General features: G+C 39.0%; 2 protein-coding genes across 2 annotated transcripts; one reads left to right on the forward strand and one right to left on the reverse strand.

Annotated features, from left to right (window-relative positions):
- Positions 1 to 74: 74 nt before the first annotated feature.
- On the reverse strand, positions 75 to 10,806 carry LOC115801230 (saccharopine dehydrogenase-like oxidoreductase). Its single transcript, XM_030758993.1, has 12 exons — positions 10,267 to 10,806; positions 7,589 to 7,701; positions 6,174 to 6,254; positions 5,197 to 5,326; positions 5,022 to 5,071; positions 4,433 to 4,563; positions 3,336 to 3,453; positions 2,837 to 2,956; positions 2,683 to 2,739; positions 2,440 to 2,551; positions 2,066 to 2,147; positions 75 to 1,371 (listed from the first exon to the last, which is right to left on the reverse strand). The coding sequence occupies exons 1-12, from the start codon at positions 10,463 to 10,465 to the stop codon at positions 1,281 to 1,283; spliced, it is 1,284 nt and encodes a 427-aa protein (XP_030614853.1). The 5' UTR covers positions 10,466 to 10,806; the 3' UTR covers positions 75 to 1,280.
- A 45-nt stretch (positions 10,807 to 10,851) lies between these two features.
- Positions 10,852 to 17,902, forward strand: tfb2m (transcription factor B2, mitochondrial). The gene is made up of 10 exons (XM_030758981.1): positions 10,852 to 11,018; positions 13,350 to 13,650; positions 14,220 to 14,409; positions 14,572 to 14,663; positions 14,829 to 14,982; positions 15,248 to 15,396; positions 15,684 to 15,773; positions 15,945 to 16,004; positions 16,096 to 16,244; positions 17,316 to 17,902. The coding sequence occupies exons 2-10, from the start codon at positions 13,363 to 13,365 to the stop codon at positions 17,503 to 17,505; spliced, it is 1,362 nt and encodes a 453-aa protein (XP_030614841.1). The 5' UTR covers positions 10,852 to 11,018; positions 13,350 to 13,362; the 3' UTR covers positions 17,506 to 17,902.
- The last annotated feature ends 2,419 nt before the right edge of the window (positions 17,903 to 20,321 follow it).

Below are 20,321 nucleotides of genomic sequence, written 5' to 3' on the forward strand. Positions count from 1 at the left end.
AAACATCTTGCTTGACAGGAAATGCAGCTGATGTTTTTCCGTGAAGATGCACGAGAAAGATGCAAGACCTGTAATTATTTGCAGAGTTGGTTTTATTTATGAGCAAAGCAAAGCACACCAAAGCAACCCCCAAAACAGCTTGTCACGTGCACATAACAGCCAAACATGAACAAGTCTGCGCTGATAAAAATCATGTTTGTGCACCTAATCCAGCAAGGAAAAAAACACTTTTTCCAGACTTAAACAGCAGAGAGGAACTGTTCAGTTTCATGGAATAACTCATGCTTGTTTGATGCACAGGCAGCTGGATGTAGTTATCTGACAAGGCTTAAGGTTAACTGGAAAATGAACCACTGGAAATTTAACCTTAAAAAAAAAAAAGTTATTAGTCCAACAAGCAGGGAAGATTTTAACTAACGGGCCAATAAAGGCAAACGTGTACATAAACACACAGCATGTTTCTGTCCTCTACTTTTGGCTTTACTCCACAGAACCAGAACAAAATATGTACGGCTATCATGTTAATGCTACCTAGTATTGCTCTTGTACATATTTAAAATAAAAAAAAAAAAATAAAAAACTACTGTATGCTAGAACAAAAGAGTGCAGAAGTTGACTTTAAAGGAAAAGACTTTGCTTCACGAAGTTCACTACAGCTGCACTCCTCTTTTCCACCTTCCTTACCAATCTACCCAACCACAGAAAATCATAAACATACTTCCAAAATTTATACTTTGTTTTAAAATTCAGTCACTGAAGGGAGCATGAGATGTTTTTTTTTTAAATTTGTGTCCAGTGGTCTAATTCTGTTTAACGTAAACCCCAGATGACAGGACCTTTTTTAATCCCATTGTTGCACATACAAAATGCCCCCAACCACTTTTACTTTACTGTGTTTAAAGATGTGAAGTAAATCCAGTTCTCTCCAGAATTCCTTTTTTGTCAACAATAATTGTGTTAGTGGAGGACCACGCGAAACCCATTTCCGCACAACATTTTTTTACTGCCCTTGGCTAGGAAACACTGCTGCAGTTGTGTTTTTTGTTTTGCAAGCGGAACGTTAATACATTCAAGCCAAACAGAGACCGGCAAGTTTCTGACTAAACAAAAGGAATACATGTCAAAAAAATAACACCACAAACAATGTCAGGACTTCATCTGAAACTCATTGGTCTGATTAAACAGCACTCTTCCAATGTTGGAAACGTTGCAGTTGCTATTAGGCATATTAGTAAGTGCTCACAAAAACCTGGAGAATGGCAGCAGGGAGAGAACAAACTTTAGATGACAGAGAACTGGATGCCATGCTTGTTGAGGCGGGCGATTAGTGTGGTCTTCACAAACGCAGCTCCTGGAGTATATACTCCTCCCCTGGAAAATAAATATATAATAAAGAACTGCATTAAGAGCAAGTCCCAGAAATCTCACCAAGTGAGATTCATTAGATATAAAACCACTACACTGTGAAAAAAAAAAAAAAAAAAAAAAAAAAGTAAATATTTTCTCTCTCATGGATTCATTAATATTGAATCATGACAACGTATCAAAGGCTGAAGCAATATTTGTCATTCAAAAAGTGTCCACATTCTCACTCTCACTTTTTGAATTTTAAAGTTGTTTCGCACTAATACACACTTATATTTCACAGAACCATTTATCAGCATGAAGACATTAAACTTCCATCTGGTTTATGACTAAAAATTAATCACCCAGTTCCTTTGGGAGTGAGTTTAAATGGTTATTTTACATGCAAAATTTACTGCAAGACCTTATTCTCATGAACTTGGTCCCATACTGGTTAATCTACTAGATCTGTATGAATAACTGAGGAAAACCTAAGAAAATGTACAAATGTCAAAAGATGAATTACACATTTATGGTATGTTTTGTGGGCAGCACGGTGGCGCAGTGGTTAGCACTGCTGCCCCCACCCTGTGACCCTGAACTGGAAGTGGAAGAAAAATGGATGGATGGACTGATGGATGGTTAGTTTTATAACTGAGTGTGAAGTCACATCCAGGTCAAGCAGTAGATGTGGGGGAGTGATGGCGGTGTGATGACTCACTTTTTGGGCAAGGCTGCAGCTTCGTTGAGAATGGTTAGAGCAGCCTGGACCATGGCGATGGGTGTGGCCACATATCCAGCCTCTGAATAACAGAAAACGAAACAAGCATTAGAATTTGATAGCAAAAGAAGGCCAGAGTGGCTACCTAGGCTAATTTGTCTCACTAGTATTCATCTCACTATCCACAGCATTGTTGCCATGTTTCTGCTTTCAAGCATCTTTAGAGTCTGCTGCATGCAGATTACAAAAACCAGCAACCAATAAATAACAAGCCAATCAGTTTGATTTAGGGGATAAAATTATCTTTGTTTTCACATTTTGCCACATCAAAGACATAATCTTGTGTCAGACTAGGATTTTTAATTTGAGATTACCTGGTCCTTGAACCCGTGTGCGGATCTTGGCGTTAGGTTTTCCCTGGGAGGGGTCCTGTTCCTGTGTGTAGCCTTCTCCATAGAAGGTGAACTGGAAGGATGAAGCCTCCATCTAAAACATGCCAGAAAACAGCATGTTCTTATTAGCAGACAGACCTATTTTAACATGTTTTATTTTCACTTGCATTTAAGATTAACTGTAGAGTCTGCAAGCTCAGGCTTTTTGTTTTGTCAACACATTACCTGCTTTCTAGTTGGTCCAGCCTTTGAGAAGAATCCAAAGGAGAAGAACTCTGGGTGCTGAAGACAAACCAGACATGATTGACAGCATTTCCAAACACACATTACCTGTTAACACTGTACTGTACAGTTATAGTCAAATTTTATGTTTGTTTACCTTGACGAGCAGATTCCGTCCAAAACTGAACTTGACTAAGAACCAGAACATGATGCCAGCAAACATCAGTTTGATGATGCTTCCAATACCTCCTACTCCTGCATATGCTCCATACTGGACCTGAAGTGTTGATAAGAATGAGTGAAATACAAGCTGCATACATTTTCATCTGAAAAACAAGACAGTTGAGGATAAGCTCCTGAATACTGGCTCTTCATTTAAAACTTTCAACTGTCCCAAAAAAAAAAAAAAAAAAAAAGATATGGGATGATTTTCTTCGATCCAGAAAAGCCACATGCATTTTCAGATTTTCCTTGTGTAGTCACCAATCTTTGAAAACGTTTCTGTCCAGTTTAGTTTCAGAATGAATTTTACAAGTGAATCAGCAGCAGAAATTTAACATAAGTATGGTGTGTGTAAAGACGACCAGGGATGAAAAAAAGGCAAAAACAAAAGAGATATTAAAAGAAACTAACTAGTAAATAAATAAAAGACTGACAGGAGTCGCTTGATATTCCTCCACCAGGAAGCGCTGTGTTCTCTTCACAACAGCGGGATCAGAGCCCATGAAGGGCACCGAGTACTGCTGGATCTCATTACTGTAGAACAACGCTCCCCTACAAATGCACGCATTTCAGTGATTACACAAAAATATGTATGGGGGCTATGATTCTTACAAGTGTGTTGTGTATTGTCAACATATAGAAAGTACAGTGTAAAGATTTAAAATATGTCACATGTGACCTCTGACCTCACTTTTACATTTCACATCTGCCTTTCTTTCAAGTTGACCCCAAAATGTGTTATATCTTTAAAGAAAGTATTATCAAGAGAAAGAGAATGAGCTGCCTATTTAGAAATATACTGTTGTATAATATTATATAAGCTCAAGTTATTTATGTCCAGTTATTTACAAATTAATACTCATTATCCAAGACCTACTCCTACATAATGTTTGTTTGATCAAAGTAAACATCTGCCATGCTACCCTTTTCTGATTTTTACAGCACTACAAATTTCTTAAAAGTTTAAAAAGAACAAAGGAAACAAAATGAATATATAAAATACAACTATTCCACTAAAAGTAAATACTGCCCAGAGAGTGAGTTGTCTTGGCAGAGGTTTGTGCTCTCATAGTGCTTCTTGTTGCACATGAATGTGGCAACACCACCAAACTGGGAAAAAAATAAAATACTGCATTTTGTAATATCTGAACATGGCCGCTGTACTGGTGTCTTCAGTCCTCCAACTGAACACGCCTGACTAACAGCAGCTGTCTCAGCCTCAAGTCAAGGTAGCACAAGGTAGTATCAGGTTCAGAGAGTTGATAAGCAATGTTATTGATCCAAGCATGAAAAAAAAAAAAAAAAAAAAAAAAAAACCCTATCCCTCATATGGTCTCCAGAAGGTTTTTTTTTTTTTTAATATTTTTTGACCGTGATTCTTTTCAGGTTCTAAACTATTAATTTTATTCTGTGGGTAAACATATAAGGGAGAATATTTACTGTGAGGCAGGCAATTTAATGCTAATTAAAGGATTTGGTTTGTTTAAAAATAAATTAAATAACTAAACAAAGGCATTACTGCCCTGTGTACCTGCGTTTAAGCTTTGGGCCAGCCGTAGGGAGAGGTTTGTGATTAAACTTCCTCCTAAGACTTTGAAGCTTCTGGCTGTCAGCAAAACCGTAGATGGCCGACTGCCACGTGCCATCATGGATACACCCGCCCTGTTAGAGGAAGACAGAAATGCACACATGCAGAGGGGAAAAATATGGAGAACATAAATACTTATGCCCTGTGATTATAAAAAAAAAGCTACAAGAGCACCGCTGAGTGGTGCCAATGCTTGGCTGTTTTGGATTCACAACAGGGGGAAGGGGGAGGAGTGAGGGTCAAAGAGCTGTTATAGTAAAGTCAAATGTGTGAAGTTTGACTAGTCTGTCTTGAACAGTATACATCTATGGAGTGCATTTTAATATTTTAGTTCACATCGTTCTCGAGTTATGGCCAACGCTAAAGTTTTTGTGGAATAGACGCCGACGCCAAGGCTATGACAGTCCAACTTTTTCCTCAAAACAGCTGAGCTTTAAAAAAATTAATAAATAAATAAAAGATAATGAGTACGAGGATCTGAGGAGAGGAAGTGTGTAATCAAGCTTAAACAAGCTGGCTCACTGAAACATACATCAGCTCCTGTGCTGACATTCAGGAAGCTCTCCACTGCAGTCAATGTACCTGTGGATAAACAAACATGTAAGTTTGGGAGACTTTTATGACAGTGAATACAAATTTGAATTATATTGTGTTAATGTGCAAGTATATTGAATGTGTAGACTGTGTTCATGTCAATATGTGCACACCCTTGAACTGGTCTCTGGTGTAGAGGACCCCCATGTCTGCAGGAATGGAGTCAAATCCACAGCTCCCAATGATGTACACACCATTTTCAGCTGCCTGGCTGCTGTAGTTCAACTGCATGCCCTCCAGAAACTACATAATACCAGATAGAAGCGCGCACACACACACACACACACACACACACACACACACACACACACACACACACACACACACACACACACACACACACACACATTAAAGCACCAGAAACCCCAAACACATAAATAAAAATACCTGGCTAATTAATCAATGATTATTTTAAACCATCTTAAACCTGGGAATGAGAATTATCTTCACCATGATTTCAAACAACAACTAAACTTAGCTAGAGGAAATACATAAACCATAACTGCAATCTTCTCTGAGGCAAATACAAAAAAACCCAAAAAAAACCCAAAATGTTTTGAGTTTTTAATCTGGGATGTCCTGACATGTTGAAGGTAGGGGGATATTTTGTGTAGCTTTCATGTAACCTTTTGGAAACAAGAAACAGTCTGGAAACAGACGCCAAAGTGCTGTATGTGTTTTGGTAAGACTTGGTGTATCACACACGAGCACCTGACAGTGACAGCAACTGTTGCCTCATTGTCAGGTCCTCATTGTCACACACAAGCACCTGACAATAAGGCAACAGTTGCTGTCACGGGGCTTAGTGAGAAATAATTTTGCTTAACAAGCTGCAGTATCAAACTCTCCCATTTATTTTCAAACAAAAACAATTTCAAAGCTGAATGTTAGGACATCCACAGGGAACACAGGCACATATCTAAACAACACTTATCTGTGTGTGTGAGTGTGAATGACAGAACTAGTAGAAATGCTGAGCAAAAAGGACTACTGCCAAGAAATCAAATCTCTTTAACTTCTGTGCTGTTTGAGCAAAAATGCTGTAAATATGTTTCAGTTCAGACTTTGAAGGAAACACACCCATACATACCTGAGGCTCTCCACAGATGTCAATATGGTGTGCTCCATTTTCCACACAGGCTTTGACCACTGGCTCACCATAGAATCTGTACTATAGACACAGACAGACTAATTAATTAATTAATAATGTTTTACATCATTTCTTTTTTCACCATTTCTCTCTTAATTACTCAATCAGGATTTTATAAATTGGAGATTTTCCCATTGCTAAATCCTTATGCTACTCTGAAGACAAATGCAACACACTCGCACTTGCACAGTTACCAGTGTCTATGGTTACCTTATAGTCCTTTCCTGCCTCAAACATGTAGCAGAGTGATGCAGCATGAAAAACACTCTGCAGCAAATCTTGCTGAACTTGTTCATTTTGCTGCCAAGTGTTGCACGCCACTTTATTAGGTATGGCTACAAACTCTAATACAATACAATACCTATGTCAAGAATGCTACATTTGTAGCGCTTATGGTGTGAAGTTTCCTGCCTTTCCTGCCTCAAACCACAATATTTGCATTTGTTAGGTGTGACTTATTAAGCTCCGTAATGTATTATATTTACATTTTGATTTACCGAGCTCTTAATCTCTATTTAAGTTAATTATTTTTGGGGGGGAATTTTTTACCTTTCTGAGATTTTTGTTTTGTGATTTTGCTTTTAAATCAAGCTAGGTGGTTTTTCATGTTGAGGATGCTGTAATACAGTAATTTCCCAGCTTTGGGGAAAAATTCTCTCCTATCTAATCTTATATCTAATCTTATTGTATCCAAAGAATTCTTGCTGTTCTGCTCATTTAAAATCATTTTCATTTTGTTGGTATTCTGTGCAAGGTTTATTAAAACTACAAAGACCAACGTGCAGAACAAGTTCACCTCTTTCAAACTAGCACTTCCAGTTCCTGTTCCTGAGAACTGGAACAGAAAAAGCGGTGCAGATAGACATGTGTTTTTCCCTCTCCCTGGTAATAATGGATTCATTACAATACTGCTTTAGGAAAAGTTAGCTAGGAGAGAAAATGGAAGAAGAAAAACTGTGTGTTAGTGGAGTGCTGCTCCAACATTTGTGGTTCCTGTAGTGGAAGATTTTGATTTGAAACAAACCTGAATGATGCACAGGATGCGACTCATCAGTACTGGAAACCCACTCTTCATTCTGACTTTAACACAATACATGCTATTGTATGCAGCAAGTCAGTAGCCTTCATTGTGTCAATGAAAGCAGAAATGAAGGATGCCCTGTGTGTGCATTTGTATGGGAGAGAAAGAAAGAGGGAGTGAGAGATGGGTGCGATAACCTATACTTATGCCAAAGCAAGATGCCAACATGCTACTCTTGGCAGGCTATATGAGGAAAAACTAGTTTATGTCGTGAGACGGTGCAAGTTCTGTGTGTCAAAAATGCAAACAGACATCTGGGGAATTGCCTACTTACAGGCCCCACACAGTTGAGAACAATCACAGCCTGTTTGCACATGGCTGCAAGGGAGTCTGGTTCCTCTACATCTGCCACGATGATGTCCACCTCTGTCCTTAGCTCGGGCTTACCTGCACACACAAACATCAGTGTTCATAGTTTACATAAATAACATGAGGCCATACTGTCTCTTTCATTTGTTTATATTAAAGTCCAGTGAATGTGTCTGGCAGCATATTCAGTGTCAGTGCTATTACACCACTGCTATCACACTGTTATCCAAGCAAAGATGCAAAGCAGATCATTTATTTTGCCTGTTCAAACATTTTCTGTCATATATACCATGAAGGTTATACAAATCCATGTTAAATATGGTTTCATATAATGATGTTGGTGAGCTAAAAGCTCAGGCTTCAGACTGCTACAAGTGATCTATTTCTACTTTTTCTACTCTCGGTTCTGCACGATGTCAGTGACAGGGGCTGGCCTTAATATGGGAATCTCAGGCTCACAGCTATGGCAGCAGAACCATCCACCTGCTGTTCAGACCTTAGGCACATAAACATAAGAAAGGTGGCTTAAACTCCTAAGACCCTGAGTCCTCATATGGGGACATTACATTTTGGCTTTGGTTCACCTTATTCTTCATTCTGCTAAACAGTGCATACTTTGTTAAGCTACGTTAACTTTGTTGTGTTATGCTGCAAAATAAACCCACTGAGGACATTTTTTTTATTTTTTTAACAAAAGTAACAAAACACAACTTCTTGTTTGAAGAGGAAGCTTAGTTTATATACATATCAGGTTCATCTAATCACAAATATCTAGGAGAAATTAAAAACACATCACAAACAGCCACTCAGGTCTCAGAAGGGTTAAAGGCAGAAGACCTAAAATGATTGTTTCAGACAGTGGATGAAATAAGGAACTGCATAAGGGCCAGAACATAAGGATAATTTTGAACTGTGAATCGGGAAATGCTACTCTAGTAAAGTCTAAGAACATGAAGAACATGGCAAAAGATGAAGCCAGCCTCCTACAGCAATATGAAAAATTTCGTCCTGATGTGAGAACTCTGTACACTGAGTGAAAACGAGGACAGGCATAACATAGTGTAAAATAATGCAGATGATGCACATGCTGGAAGAAATATCTTGGATAAGTAAGAACTTAAACAGCATGAGCAGTTTTAAAATGTGCTGCTGTAATTATATAAAGCCCCTAGAAGAAAAGGAGACAAATACACAAGCCATCTTCAGTGTTCACAGAGTGGCTAAACTAGCCGTGTGCTGTCATGGACGGGGATAGTACAGTGAACTGGTATGTTCCATCAGCTGTTGTACACTCCCTGAAGAGAAAGCCAAAGAGGACTGGACAATCCTGTCTAATCCTCTGGAAACTTGTATCACTATAATAACAACAGAATAACTCCCTGCTGTTCAGCAAGTGATGGACTCAATTATCCATGTTTAGAGCGTTGCATAGATACAAATCATCAACTTGGAAACTTACTGCCGGTCTAAATATATTTAGTATACAACAGTTATTCCACACCGCATTTTTGACTGCATTCCTGTAAATTATATTTCTATTTATGTTTGTGACTGCAGATTTTTCTGTTTTGATTCATTAATTAAATTGAAACTCTTTTACTTTTTTTTTTTTTTAAATAAGACAATTTAATTTAACAGACACTAAAATCATGTGATGCATTCCTAGTTCCTTCCTCTGAAGGAATCAAATTCAGCCATTTCTGTTGAAATGCATTTCAAAATAAGGTTTATTTGGTTGATCATGCAATAAGAAACAGAAATATGAACAATTTTTAGCTTACAATTTCAGCTGGGCATAGCACAACTTCATAAACATTTTAATTTCATTATTTATTTGCCAGGTGATTTAACCAAGTAACTAAATGTAGACACTGATTATATATTTTAATCTTTAGCTGAGTAAAATATTTATTATTCATGCTTTTACAGTGGAAGAACAATTATTAGGGATTGCCTTTTTGTTGCAACATCAGCTTTACTGTACTTTGGAACTTCCAGCTGAGGGTCAAAGTCACATCAAGCTAATTACTATCAGTGAGCTCAACCTGAAGAGATTTACCATCTTAAATTTAAGTCAGTTTCCTTTAATTAATTTGTTCAACTCAGACAGACAATGTGCTAACATTGTCGCAGGTCGTTTTTAAAAAGCCTTTTTTAATCAGACTTTTAAAACAGATATCTAACCCTGTTTCAAGAATACATGTAGATATATGTAGCACTTTTTAAATTCGGTTTAGTTTCCTAAAGTTGGCTTTGCTTGTTTTGTTTTTCTGCTTTAAAAGTTAATTTTTTTTATTAGTTTCTATTTGTATTCATTGATATATGGAGGTATTTACTCATTGGGGTGAAAGCTAAGGAATATTCAGAATTACAAACAACAGTAAGACAATACAAAACAGTTCTTTATAAAGGCCTCCTCCTCATGCTTCTTGTGCTAACAAATCGAATACTACATGCATTTCCTGCATATTTATATTTTATTTTGCAGAAAGTTTGTTAGTATATAAACATGGTTTCAATTTTCATTTTCATTTCCTTTAACTCAAATGTTTTCCACATGTAGTTGTAGTCCACTAGAATAGCCTTACTCTAGTAACTATCTGCTTGTATATGCACAGCTCATGGACTTATTCGGATACATACTGAGGACTCCAGCGGCCTGCTCCAGAACTTTTTCCAGCTTCTGTTTGCTTCTGCCGGCCACGGCCCACTTCAAGTTCCCCTTCGGACCCTCGGACACCGTCCGGGCCACCTCCTCCACCACGAACTGGCCCGTGAACCCGGAGGCTCCGAAGATAACAAGGTGGTACGGCCTGCTTGAAGATGTTTCCACGCGCGCCATAGTGACAGCAGAGAGGCTTGCAGAAGCTTGTACAGACACCTTCAACCCTCTCAGCAGGATCCGGGATCCAGTCTGACAGCCTCACAGACTGCGTGCGCTTTTACGACGCTGTTCTGTCTACTTCCGTAGCACGATAATATGCTAATATGCTAACAGATATCGACAGCAGTGGCAGTTTTTAGTAACTTAAACAATGTCGTGCAAAGAAATTGTGTTATATTAAATTGTATTTAGGAGAAAAAAAATTATACCCTCTTAAAAATACGTAACTTATACTGAATCTTGTTTGTTTTTTAAAGTGTTTGTATACTAGCCATATTAGGCCGAGGACTTCACCGGGTTATGATTGGCCCACGCAGTGGTCGCCTGTCAGTGACGACAGCAGGTGCTTCTTCTCCACCACGAGTGTCGCAAAAACAACGCATGCAGGATCAGGTCAGGATGCGGTGGGTTCAATGTCACAGAGTTTTTCCAGCGAGCAGATAGACGAGAATAAACTTTAAAGCTTGGGTGCCGTCAGGTTTGAAAGAAGTGCTGGATAATCTGCATTGAGGTATGCTCGCGTTTTTCGCCATTACATAGCTGTTTGGCTTTTAGCTTTAAGAGAGGTTAGCGCACTGCTAGCGCTAACTCTCGGCTAACAACTTTGGTTTATATTAATGTGTCTCGGGTTCAGGTTATTTTATGCCTCTTTGGCAGTCAGATGATCAAAGAAAGTGTGAGCTTTTCTGTGGGCTCTACGGTGAGGTTGATAACGTTAAGTCAAAGTTAGCATGTGTTACTATGCTTCTGCAAAACCACCCACGTGCTAACAGAAGGGATTGTTCTCACATGTGTACACGAGTGTTTGTCAAGGTGCAAAATGTTAAACTTAACTATACTATATTGCCAAAAGTAATCGCGCATCTGCCTTCACAGGCATATGAACGTGAGTGACATCCCATTCTTAATCCATGGTTTAATATGATGTCGGCCACTCTTTGCAGCTATAACAGCATCAACTTTTCTGGGAAGGCTTTCCTCAAGGTTTAGGAATGTTTATGTTTATGGGGATTTTTGACTATTCTTCCAAAAGAGCATTTATGAGGTCAGACACTGATGCTGGATGAGAAGGCCTGGCTCGCTGCTTTAATTCATCCCAAAGGTGTCCTATCAGTTTGAGGTCAAGACTCTGTGCAGGCTAGTCAAGTTCTAACACACCAAACGCGCTCATCCATGTCTTTATGGACCTTGCTTTGTACACTGATGCGCAGTCATGTTGGAACAGTTAGGGGGCCATCCCCAAACTGTTCCTACAAAATTGTCCACAATGTGTTGGTATGCTGAAGCATTAGGAGTTCCTGTCACTGGAACTAAGGTGCCGAGCCCAATTCCTGAAAATATTCATGGCTGGACTTGGTGCACAGACGGCATCCTATCACTGTGCTACATTGGAATTCACTGCCCCTGAAAGCGACCCATTCTTTCACAAGTGCTTGTAGAAGCAGTTTGCTTGCCTAGATGCTTGGTTTTATAAATCTGTGGCCACGGAAGTGATTGGAACACCTGAATTAAATTATTAGGTAGGGAGAGTGAATACTTTTGGCAATATAGTGTATATGTTAGAGGATGATTATTTTATTATAGACTCTTTAAAGACTAGATAAGGGAAGAATCTGTGAGAAATTAATTTTACTCTTACAAGTTATTTGTGTGTCTATGTTTTGTTTTTTCCCCCCCTTCATCATATCTTACATAAATTTAATATAAATGTCCATTGTTATGTTGATGACACCCAGCTCTACCTAACTCACTGCTCTCCCACCCACTTCCCTCTATGTTTGTCTCTAGACAATCAGATCCTGGTGAATCCTGAACAGTGATAAAACTTAGGTTCTCCTCATTGGCACCAAATCCCTGTGTGTCAAAATGTTAGTTTTTCACTCCTCATTGACAACTCCACAGTTTTTCCATCCCTGTCAGGTTAAGAGTCAGTAATGTCAAGAATCAGTAATGTCACTCAGTCTTCATACTTCCATCTGTCACACCCACTAGTATCGCTGTCCTCGTTCAAACCCTCATCGATTAATGCAGCTCCCTTCTCTTTGGTCATCAGCTCAAGTGCATCCATAAACTTCAGTTAGTCCAGAACTCCCTCTATTTGTCACACGCTTGCGTCAACACACCCATTTGAGCTCTCAGATCGTCTTCTCTCCACAAGCTTGTAGGTTTGTTATTAACATTGGTAGGGACGTGAGTTGAGTCATGTTACACCACTAATTACACCCGCAGAGCAAATATTGGTACGGACATACCTGCCATCATTTCATATTGGTGGGGACATCTCCCTACCATCCCTAGCTAATCATACCCCTCGATTGGTAGGTACGTAACGGGTGTTATTTGCTATTATTTCTACGCCCCTGTCTCTCAATCTCACTGTCCTTTCTGCCTGTTTGACTACCATGGGGTCTAGAGCCTTCAGTTGCTCTGCTCCTCACCTCTGGTATTCCCACTCACCAGACATCTGTAGCAATGACCCTCACGCCCCTTTCAAATCCTGTCTCAAAATGCAGCTCTTTAAACTGGCATACTCACTCTTATTGTCATCCACCTGTCATGAATCCTCTGTTATTAATGATTTTCTATATTGTAAACCTGTTTTCTTTACTTGATTAATATTTTCTTGGTTTATTCTTATATTGTTTGTTTTTGTTTTGTTTGTTTGTTTTTTTTAACTCTTCCTTGTATGGTAACCTTGAGTGTTTTGAATGGCACCTAAAATGAAATGTATTATTATTGTTATTGATAATATTTTATGTAATTATAGTCATTGTGATTCTTTTTTTCTTTCTGGGCAGTAACTCAAAGTGGTCTTCATTCTCTCCCCCTCCTTCTCTTGTAGCCGTATATCCACCATGTCCATCCAGATTTGTAGAGTGGTGGAGCTGATGCTGCGCTCTGCTTGCTGTCACACTGTCAGAGGTCAGTCCTGTTTGCGCAAGGCAGTGTTGACCCCAGTGGGTCCCTCTGGCTTCTGTGCTCCAGGTGCTTTTGTCCTTCAAAGGAGGGCCTACAGTCTGGACTCCCTGTCTTTGGGTCCTGGTCGGCCCTCACTCGGTCCAAATTCCCAACAGCCTCGTGCAGAGAGGACATCCCCCTCGTCTGCGCTCACACACAGGAATCTGTCAGCTGTAGCTGTACAGGTAGACATTTATTTTAACTTTGATTGATTCGAGACAATAGCCATATACTGCATTTCAATTGCTTGTATTTATGTGTGGCCTTTTTCTAAATGGGATGTAAAAAAAAAAAAAAAAAAAACGGGACAGAGAGAGAAATTTCTGTCTTTCAGGGTAAATTGGTGTACTGGCAAATGTTGTGTAGCATTTAGAATCATTACAAGGAATTGTTTACTTTGAACCAGAATCTTCCTCCAGCTCTCCTAGAACATTATTATGGGTTTACAGGCTTACAAGAGATAAAATATCTAGCATAGTTGTGGTCTATGATCAGCTTTATTTTCACCACTATTATCTGACAGTACCTGCATTCCTTTAGCACGTCACGTAAGATAAATCTGCACTAGACCTGCATATTTTGCTGTGTTTGAGGTTGTTGTAGATTTTTAAGGTTACTTGATCAACGTGATGTGTGCAGGAAAGAAACCATGCATTACTGAAATGAAAGATAAAATTTTGAAAACAATTACATTTTTTATTGTAATTTGAGCCTTTTCACTGACAATGCCCGTTGCATTTATGTCTTTTTACAGGGCCAGTGCCGTCCTCTGAGCCAGTATGACTTCCTAGACCTCGAGGAGATAGAAGAGAATGTACGACGTGCTCAGGCCTGTAAAAAAATCAGACACTTCATAGTGGACCCTGACCTGGCTAATCTGGTAGCACAGCATCTGGGACCTGATCTACAAGATGCTAAAACTGTTATCTTTGAATGTAACCCAGGTATGTATTTATCTGTACAGTGTTGAGCAGTATTCTTCCAACTTTGCACAGACATTGACAAACAGTTTTTTTTTGTGTTTTTTTAACTAGAGTGGTGCAATAAAAAAATGTAATATATTATTCTTATTATTGATGGGCTACATTTGTGTTTGTCTGTTTCAGGTCCTGGGGTATTAACTAGGACACTGTTAAATGCTGGAGCTCAGAGAGTTGTCGCTCTTGAGGGTGATAGGTCCTTTCTACGTGACCTACAGGTAACCTAAATATCTCTAATCATCAGACTGCTTTTTGTTTCTGTACACAGAGCTTAACCAGCCCTTTATTTTAACCTGATAAATTTTTAAGTGTAGTATTTTATGTCACCAGTTAATGTTTCTCTTTGATATACAAGTTAGACTAATAAATGTTTCTCTTTTTAGGAGCTAGAAAGCCGCCTTGATGGGCAGCTGGAAGTAGTTCACTGTGACTACTTTAAACTAGACCCCATTGGTCCCGGCAACGTGAAACCCCCAGCTATGTTCACCGATAAGCTCTTTACTGACCTGGGAATCTCAGACTCTGCTTGGACTGATGGTGAGAAAGGAGGGATTTTTGTCCTTCAGCTGAGCCCCTCTGGCTGCTAACAAATACCACAGTTTTACTCTTGTGCTCAACAGTGCCTTGAATCCTAATCAGGACACACATAATAAAATAATAGAATAAAATAATAAAATCATTCACACTCTCTTTTTTTTGTTTTTTGTTTTTTAAGATTTTTTTTGGCATTTATTTCATGATTCAGGCTTTAAAGGGTTCACGTGTGACTTATGGTGATGAATTCTTGGATGCCTTTCTTTAGATATCCCAGTGAAGGTGGTGGGAATCCTGCCCCAGCGCAATGAGCGTAGCACGCTGCTGAAGATGGTTTACGCTTTGTTTGAGCGGCTGTCTGTCTACAGATATGGAAGAATAGAGCTCAACCTCTTCATAAGCGAGAAAGAATACCTGGTAAATGAACAAGAGTATTTAACCTGTGCAGAAATAACCATGTTACGGAGTATAAACTGGCATGTATTTTCATCTTAATGAGGATGGAATAGATTAAACATCTTCTTGCACTTCCTGATTTTATTTGGTGCAGCTTTAAGCCATGATGCATCTGTATAGCTCATAAGCTTTGGTGATCTTCGCTGTATTTCCATATTCATGCTGACAACACAACCTGTAGTAGAGACTAGTGTCTGGTGACTCGTGAATCAATCTGGTTTTCTTTGATCCTTGTGTAAAAATATCAGAAACTGGTGGCGCGTCCTGGTGAAATGATGTACTACAGAGCCTTTGGCGTCCTCTGGCAGATGGCCTGTGAGATTGAACTACTGCACAAGGTACAGTATGACGGACAGTGGCAAAAAGATTTAAAAAGTAAAAGCATGTTACAATCACAGCTTTTCGACTCCAATGCCTCCATTGAGGTCTCTACACATTTTCAACATAACAGTAAGAAATCTTTCATAAAGAGTCTTGCAGCTGTCAGCTCTTCACTTTTTTCTGTGCAGGAGCCGTGGGAGTCATTTGTGGTGTCATCAGGACAGAGCGTACCTAGCCATAAAGGCTGGGTAAGGAAGGGAATAGGCTCAATAACAGCAATTGGTTAAACTTGATTGAATTGTCTATTTATTATAAAATTTCCCCTTGCCCTCCCCTCAGCTTCCAAATGATCACCTGTGCCTGGTGCGCCTGCGTCCACGGGCAGACCTGTTCTCTGGAGGACTGACTCCATCTAATGCGTCAACTCTGCTGATGATGGTCAAGCAGTGTTTGGCAAAGAGGAAGGTCAAGCTCATTGACAGGCTCAAGTAAGCAGTGCACACAGCTTAAATAGGCAAAATATTGCACATGTTGAATCAGAGAAGTAATCTTAGTCAAATACCTGCACACATCAGTTTATCATCAATGCGGCCCCTTCTGAGAACCACCCATATATCGACAGGTTGGGGAGCTCATTATTTATTTATTTTTTCTCAACTCTTTATTGTTTTTTTTTGGTACAGTGTGAACATGAATATCAATATTTTCTCTCAGGGATTGAAAATAATAAAAGGATGTCACAGGTAATACTGCAGATAAAGGTCTTTGTTAAAATAATAAAAGGTTGCTATATCACGTAAAATAAATTCACACTCACAAATAAATTCACATGCAGGTGGGTTGGTGTTTTATTTCCAATTCAATAAAACAAGTGTTTGTGCTAGTAAAAAGACAAACCAAATCAGTATGTATTGATTATTTGACAATCCCAGGGTGGCTGTTTTCACCTCAGATGGTGCCAGAACTGAATCCAGACGGATCTGTCCACAGAACCTCTGACAAAGTCTGCAGTGTCTTAGTCCAAAAGTTGAAAATATTTGGGCAGTTCCAGAATGTACAAGCTAGAGAGGCCAGTGTTTGCACCGATCATAGGATGTGTTGACAGAGGGAAACATTTTGGAGAGGTTGAGTTTGTACAAGTATAATCTGTAGAGCTTCTAGCAGAAGTTGGGGGTTTCCATCCCAAGAAAATAATAGTGGACAGAATCTGTGGGCTGCATCTGCCAATCATCATTGGTGAGTTTCTTGTGGTAGTTCCTGCTATAGCTGTTAATATAAGTAGCTGCAACTTTTAGTCCAGCAAATCTGTGATGCCTTGCTGGTGTGAGATTTTTGCCGCTAGCACCAGTCTTTAGTTGGTGGAAATGCATGGGCCCGGTTCTAATTTGAGTACTAGTCACATTATAGTATTAGCAAACTTCAAGCTGACAGCTTCTTTCCCTCTTCCTTACTGTGCCTTTTTTTTTGTGTGTGTGTGTGTGTGTGTGTGTGTGTGTGTGTGTGTGTGTGTGTGTGTGTGTGTGTGTGTGTGTGTGTGTGTGTGTGTGTGTGTTTTCTAGTCTCTGGTCACCAGATAGTGGGAATAAACTGTTATCAGAGATGGGCATGCCAGAGGACATACTGACAGGCCACGTATATCCAGAAGAGTATCTCCGACTGTTCCAGCTGATGGACAAGAGCAAGGAATTCACACAAAGCTGGCTTTATGAAGAGATCCTGGAGAACACACAGAGGGAGGGTTGGAGCTAAAATATAGACAGACAGGTCTTATATGTATAGATTTTCAGAAAACAAAATGTGCATACAAATGTGTGATATACTGATGATGTAATATAGATATAGTATATGTGGTGTAGTGACAGACTTTAGAGAGTCACACAGGAAATTGTTAAAAATAAGTTATTCATGATATTACCACGAATATATTTGTTACTGAAATGATTTAAATGTGACTGTGACAAATTCCACAAACCTCCGTAGGCCGTGGATGAAGGACATCAAATAAATGTTTTCCTGAATTGGGTTTTCTAAGAGGTGAGAGACAAACACACTTAAATATAATACTGGGTTCTTACAACATACTTATGGCCAGTAGGAGAAGAAAAATTACTTCTATAATTAAGTGTGTTTTTTTTTTTTTTTTTTTTTTTTTTTTTTTTTTAAAAAAAGGGTTTAAAGTAAGAGATATCCCTGTATTGATGCAGTAATTTCACACCCAGAGAGGCTCATTCAAAAGAGGGAATAAGAATTTTAATTGTGCATGTGCTGCACTTGAATGAGTAATAGCACTAAAGTTGTATAGAACAAAATCCTAAGTATATTATGTCGTATTAATGAATGCTGAGTGGCGTCTGTCTTGTATGTTTTTGTATAATCCATTGGGTGCATAAACTGAAATGTGTCAGCTGTGAATGACATAATTTCTAAACATCATTAAATCAGAATTTTCATATATAATGTGGATGCAAAAGTAATTTAAGTTCTGTTTGAATATGTGCTTGCACTAGTGAAGGTGCTTTGGACAGACTAAATTTATTGCTTTGCTTACCTGGTAACTGAAAACCTGTTGATTTTTCATTTGTTTATATAATAATCTGCTTTTACCTCATTTAAGAGCCTGGTTTCAGTAATACATGTAATTCTACAATACATCTGTACCAAAAGATATTATGAAATAAATTATTTTACAGTAAACCCATGTTTTTGATTTATTTTGAAGTTGTCTTCTTTCAGCTGTTCCCTTTAGGGGTTGCCACAGCAGATCATCTGCCCCTAGCCTCACCCTATATCTAGCATCCTCCTCTTTTGCATTGACTACATGTCCTCCTTCACTACATCCATGAATCTTCTGTGGTCTTCCTCTTTATCGCCTGCCTGGCAGCTCCATATTTAGCATCTTTGTCCTACATAATCCACCATCTCTTCTCTGCATGTGTCCAAACTATCTCAACCTTGCCTCTCTAACTTTCTCTTAAGCTGTTCCCTCTTGTATACTAATTTTTAATCTTGTCCATTCTGGTCCCTCCCAATAAAACAGCATCTTCAGCTCAGCCTCCTGTCTTTTTGTCAGTGCCACTGTCTCCAAATCATACCTATAGCAGGTCACACTACTTGTAAACCTTTCATTCTTGCTATTTTCTGTCAAAAATCACTCCTCACACTTGTCTCCACCCACTCCACCCTACCTACACTCTCTTCTTCACCTCTTGTGCACTGTCCATTGCTTTGGATGGTTGACCTCAGGTATTTAAGCTCAACTACCTTCACTACCTGTGCTCCTTGCAGCTCCACTCTTACACCTGTTTCTCTCTCATTCTGTCTTGCTTCTAGTGACTTACATTCCTCTTCTCTCCAGAGTATACCTCCACCTTTCTTCCACCTGCTCCCTACTCTCAGTACAGATCAGTGTCATTTCTGAACATCAGAGTCTACGGAGACTCCTGCCTAACTTAATTTGTCAACCTGTCCATCACCATCAGAAACAAGAAAGGGCTCAGAGCTTATCCCTGATGTAATCCCATCCCCACCCTGACCCCGTCATTCCTGGGTCAATATCACCAAAAAGTGCTTTTGGGACTTCATAAATCGTCCAGAAAAAAAGTTTCAATTTCCCAACTAATTTCATATCCATTGTATCAAGTTGACTTTAGGCTGTTGTAAATGAATGTTGGTCAAGTGCCCATACATTTTATGAATTTACTGCCAGCAGATAAAGAATGAGCACATTGTAAAATATGTCCACGCTGTCGTGGACAAAGTCAAATGAAAATAAATTTTCATGCCAACATGATTATACAATGCACATTTTCAGATAGCTAGTTTGTCCCTTGCTCAATATAATATTTATTTGGTAAAATAAGGCTTTTGAAAATAGTGAATCATTGCAATTGCCCGTGTCTTCAAAGAATCTGTGATAGTTGTTTTCCTTTTTAAATAAAATCTCTAAAAACCGCAATCTGATCACTTTTTCAAAACAATATTATTTGGCACAGTTTATTAAGAAAATGTGAAAAGCTTTACTAACCTGTGACAATAACTTGATTATTTTCAAAAAAACTGAAAAATACAGGGTATGATGACAGGGTCACAAAAATGTGTTAACTGCGGACATGAATAGATTTATTAAGAGCTTTCTCAACAAAAGTAAACTTTACAAAATATAAATATGAACATGCATAAGCTTTTTGCATCACAATTAAGATCTATAATAGGGTCTAAGGTGGCAAAAGGAAGTGTTTGACTAATTGCTTCTCTGGGCGTCACTTCCCAAGTTCTTCACTGTTTCTGTCTTAAGTTTGCTTGTGTCCAGTTGCCTTTCGACTAACATAATTTTTCAGAGGTCAGCACGGTGGCGTGGTGGTTAGCACTGCTGCCTCACAATTAGAATGACATGTAGAAGGTCCGGATTTGATTCCACTTTGGCCCGGACCTCTCTCTGTGTGGAGTTTGCATGTTCTCCCTGTGTCTGCGTGGTTTCCTCCCACACTCCAAAGACATGCACTTACTGGGGTTAGGTTAATTAATCACTCTAAATTGCCCATAGGTGTGAATGGTTGTCTGTCTCT

The sequence above is a fragment of the Archocentrus centrarchus genome, chromosome 3 (assembly GCF_007364275.1).
Source record: "Archocentrus centrarchus isolate MPI-CPG fArcCen1 chromosome 3, fArcCen1, whole genome shotgun sequence".
Lineage (NCBI taxonomy): Eukaryota > Metazoa > Chordata > Actinopteri > Cichliformes > Cichlidae > Archocentrus > Archocentrus centrarchus.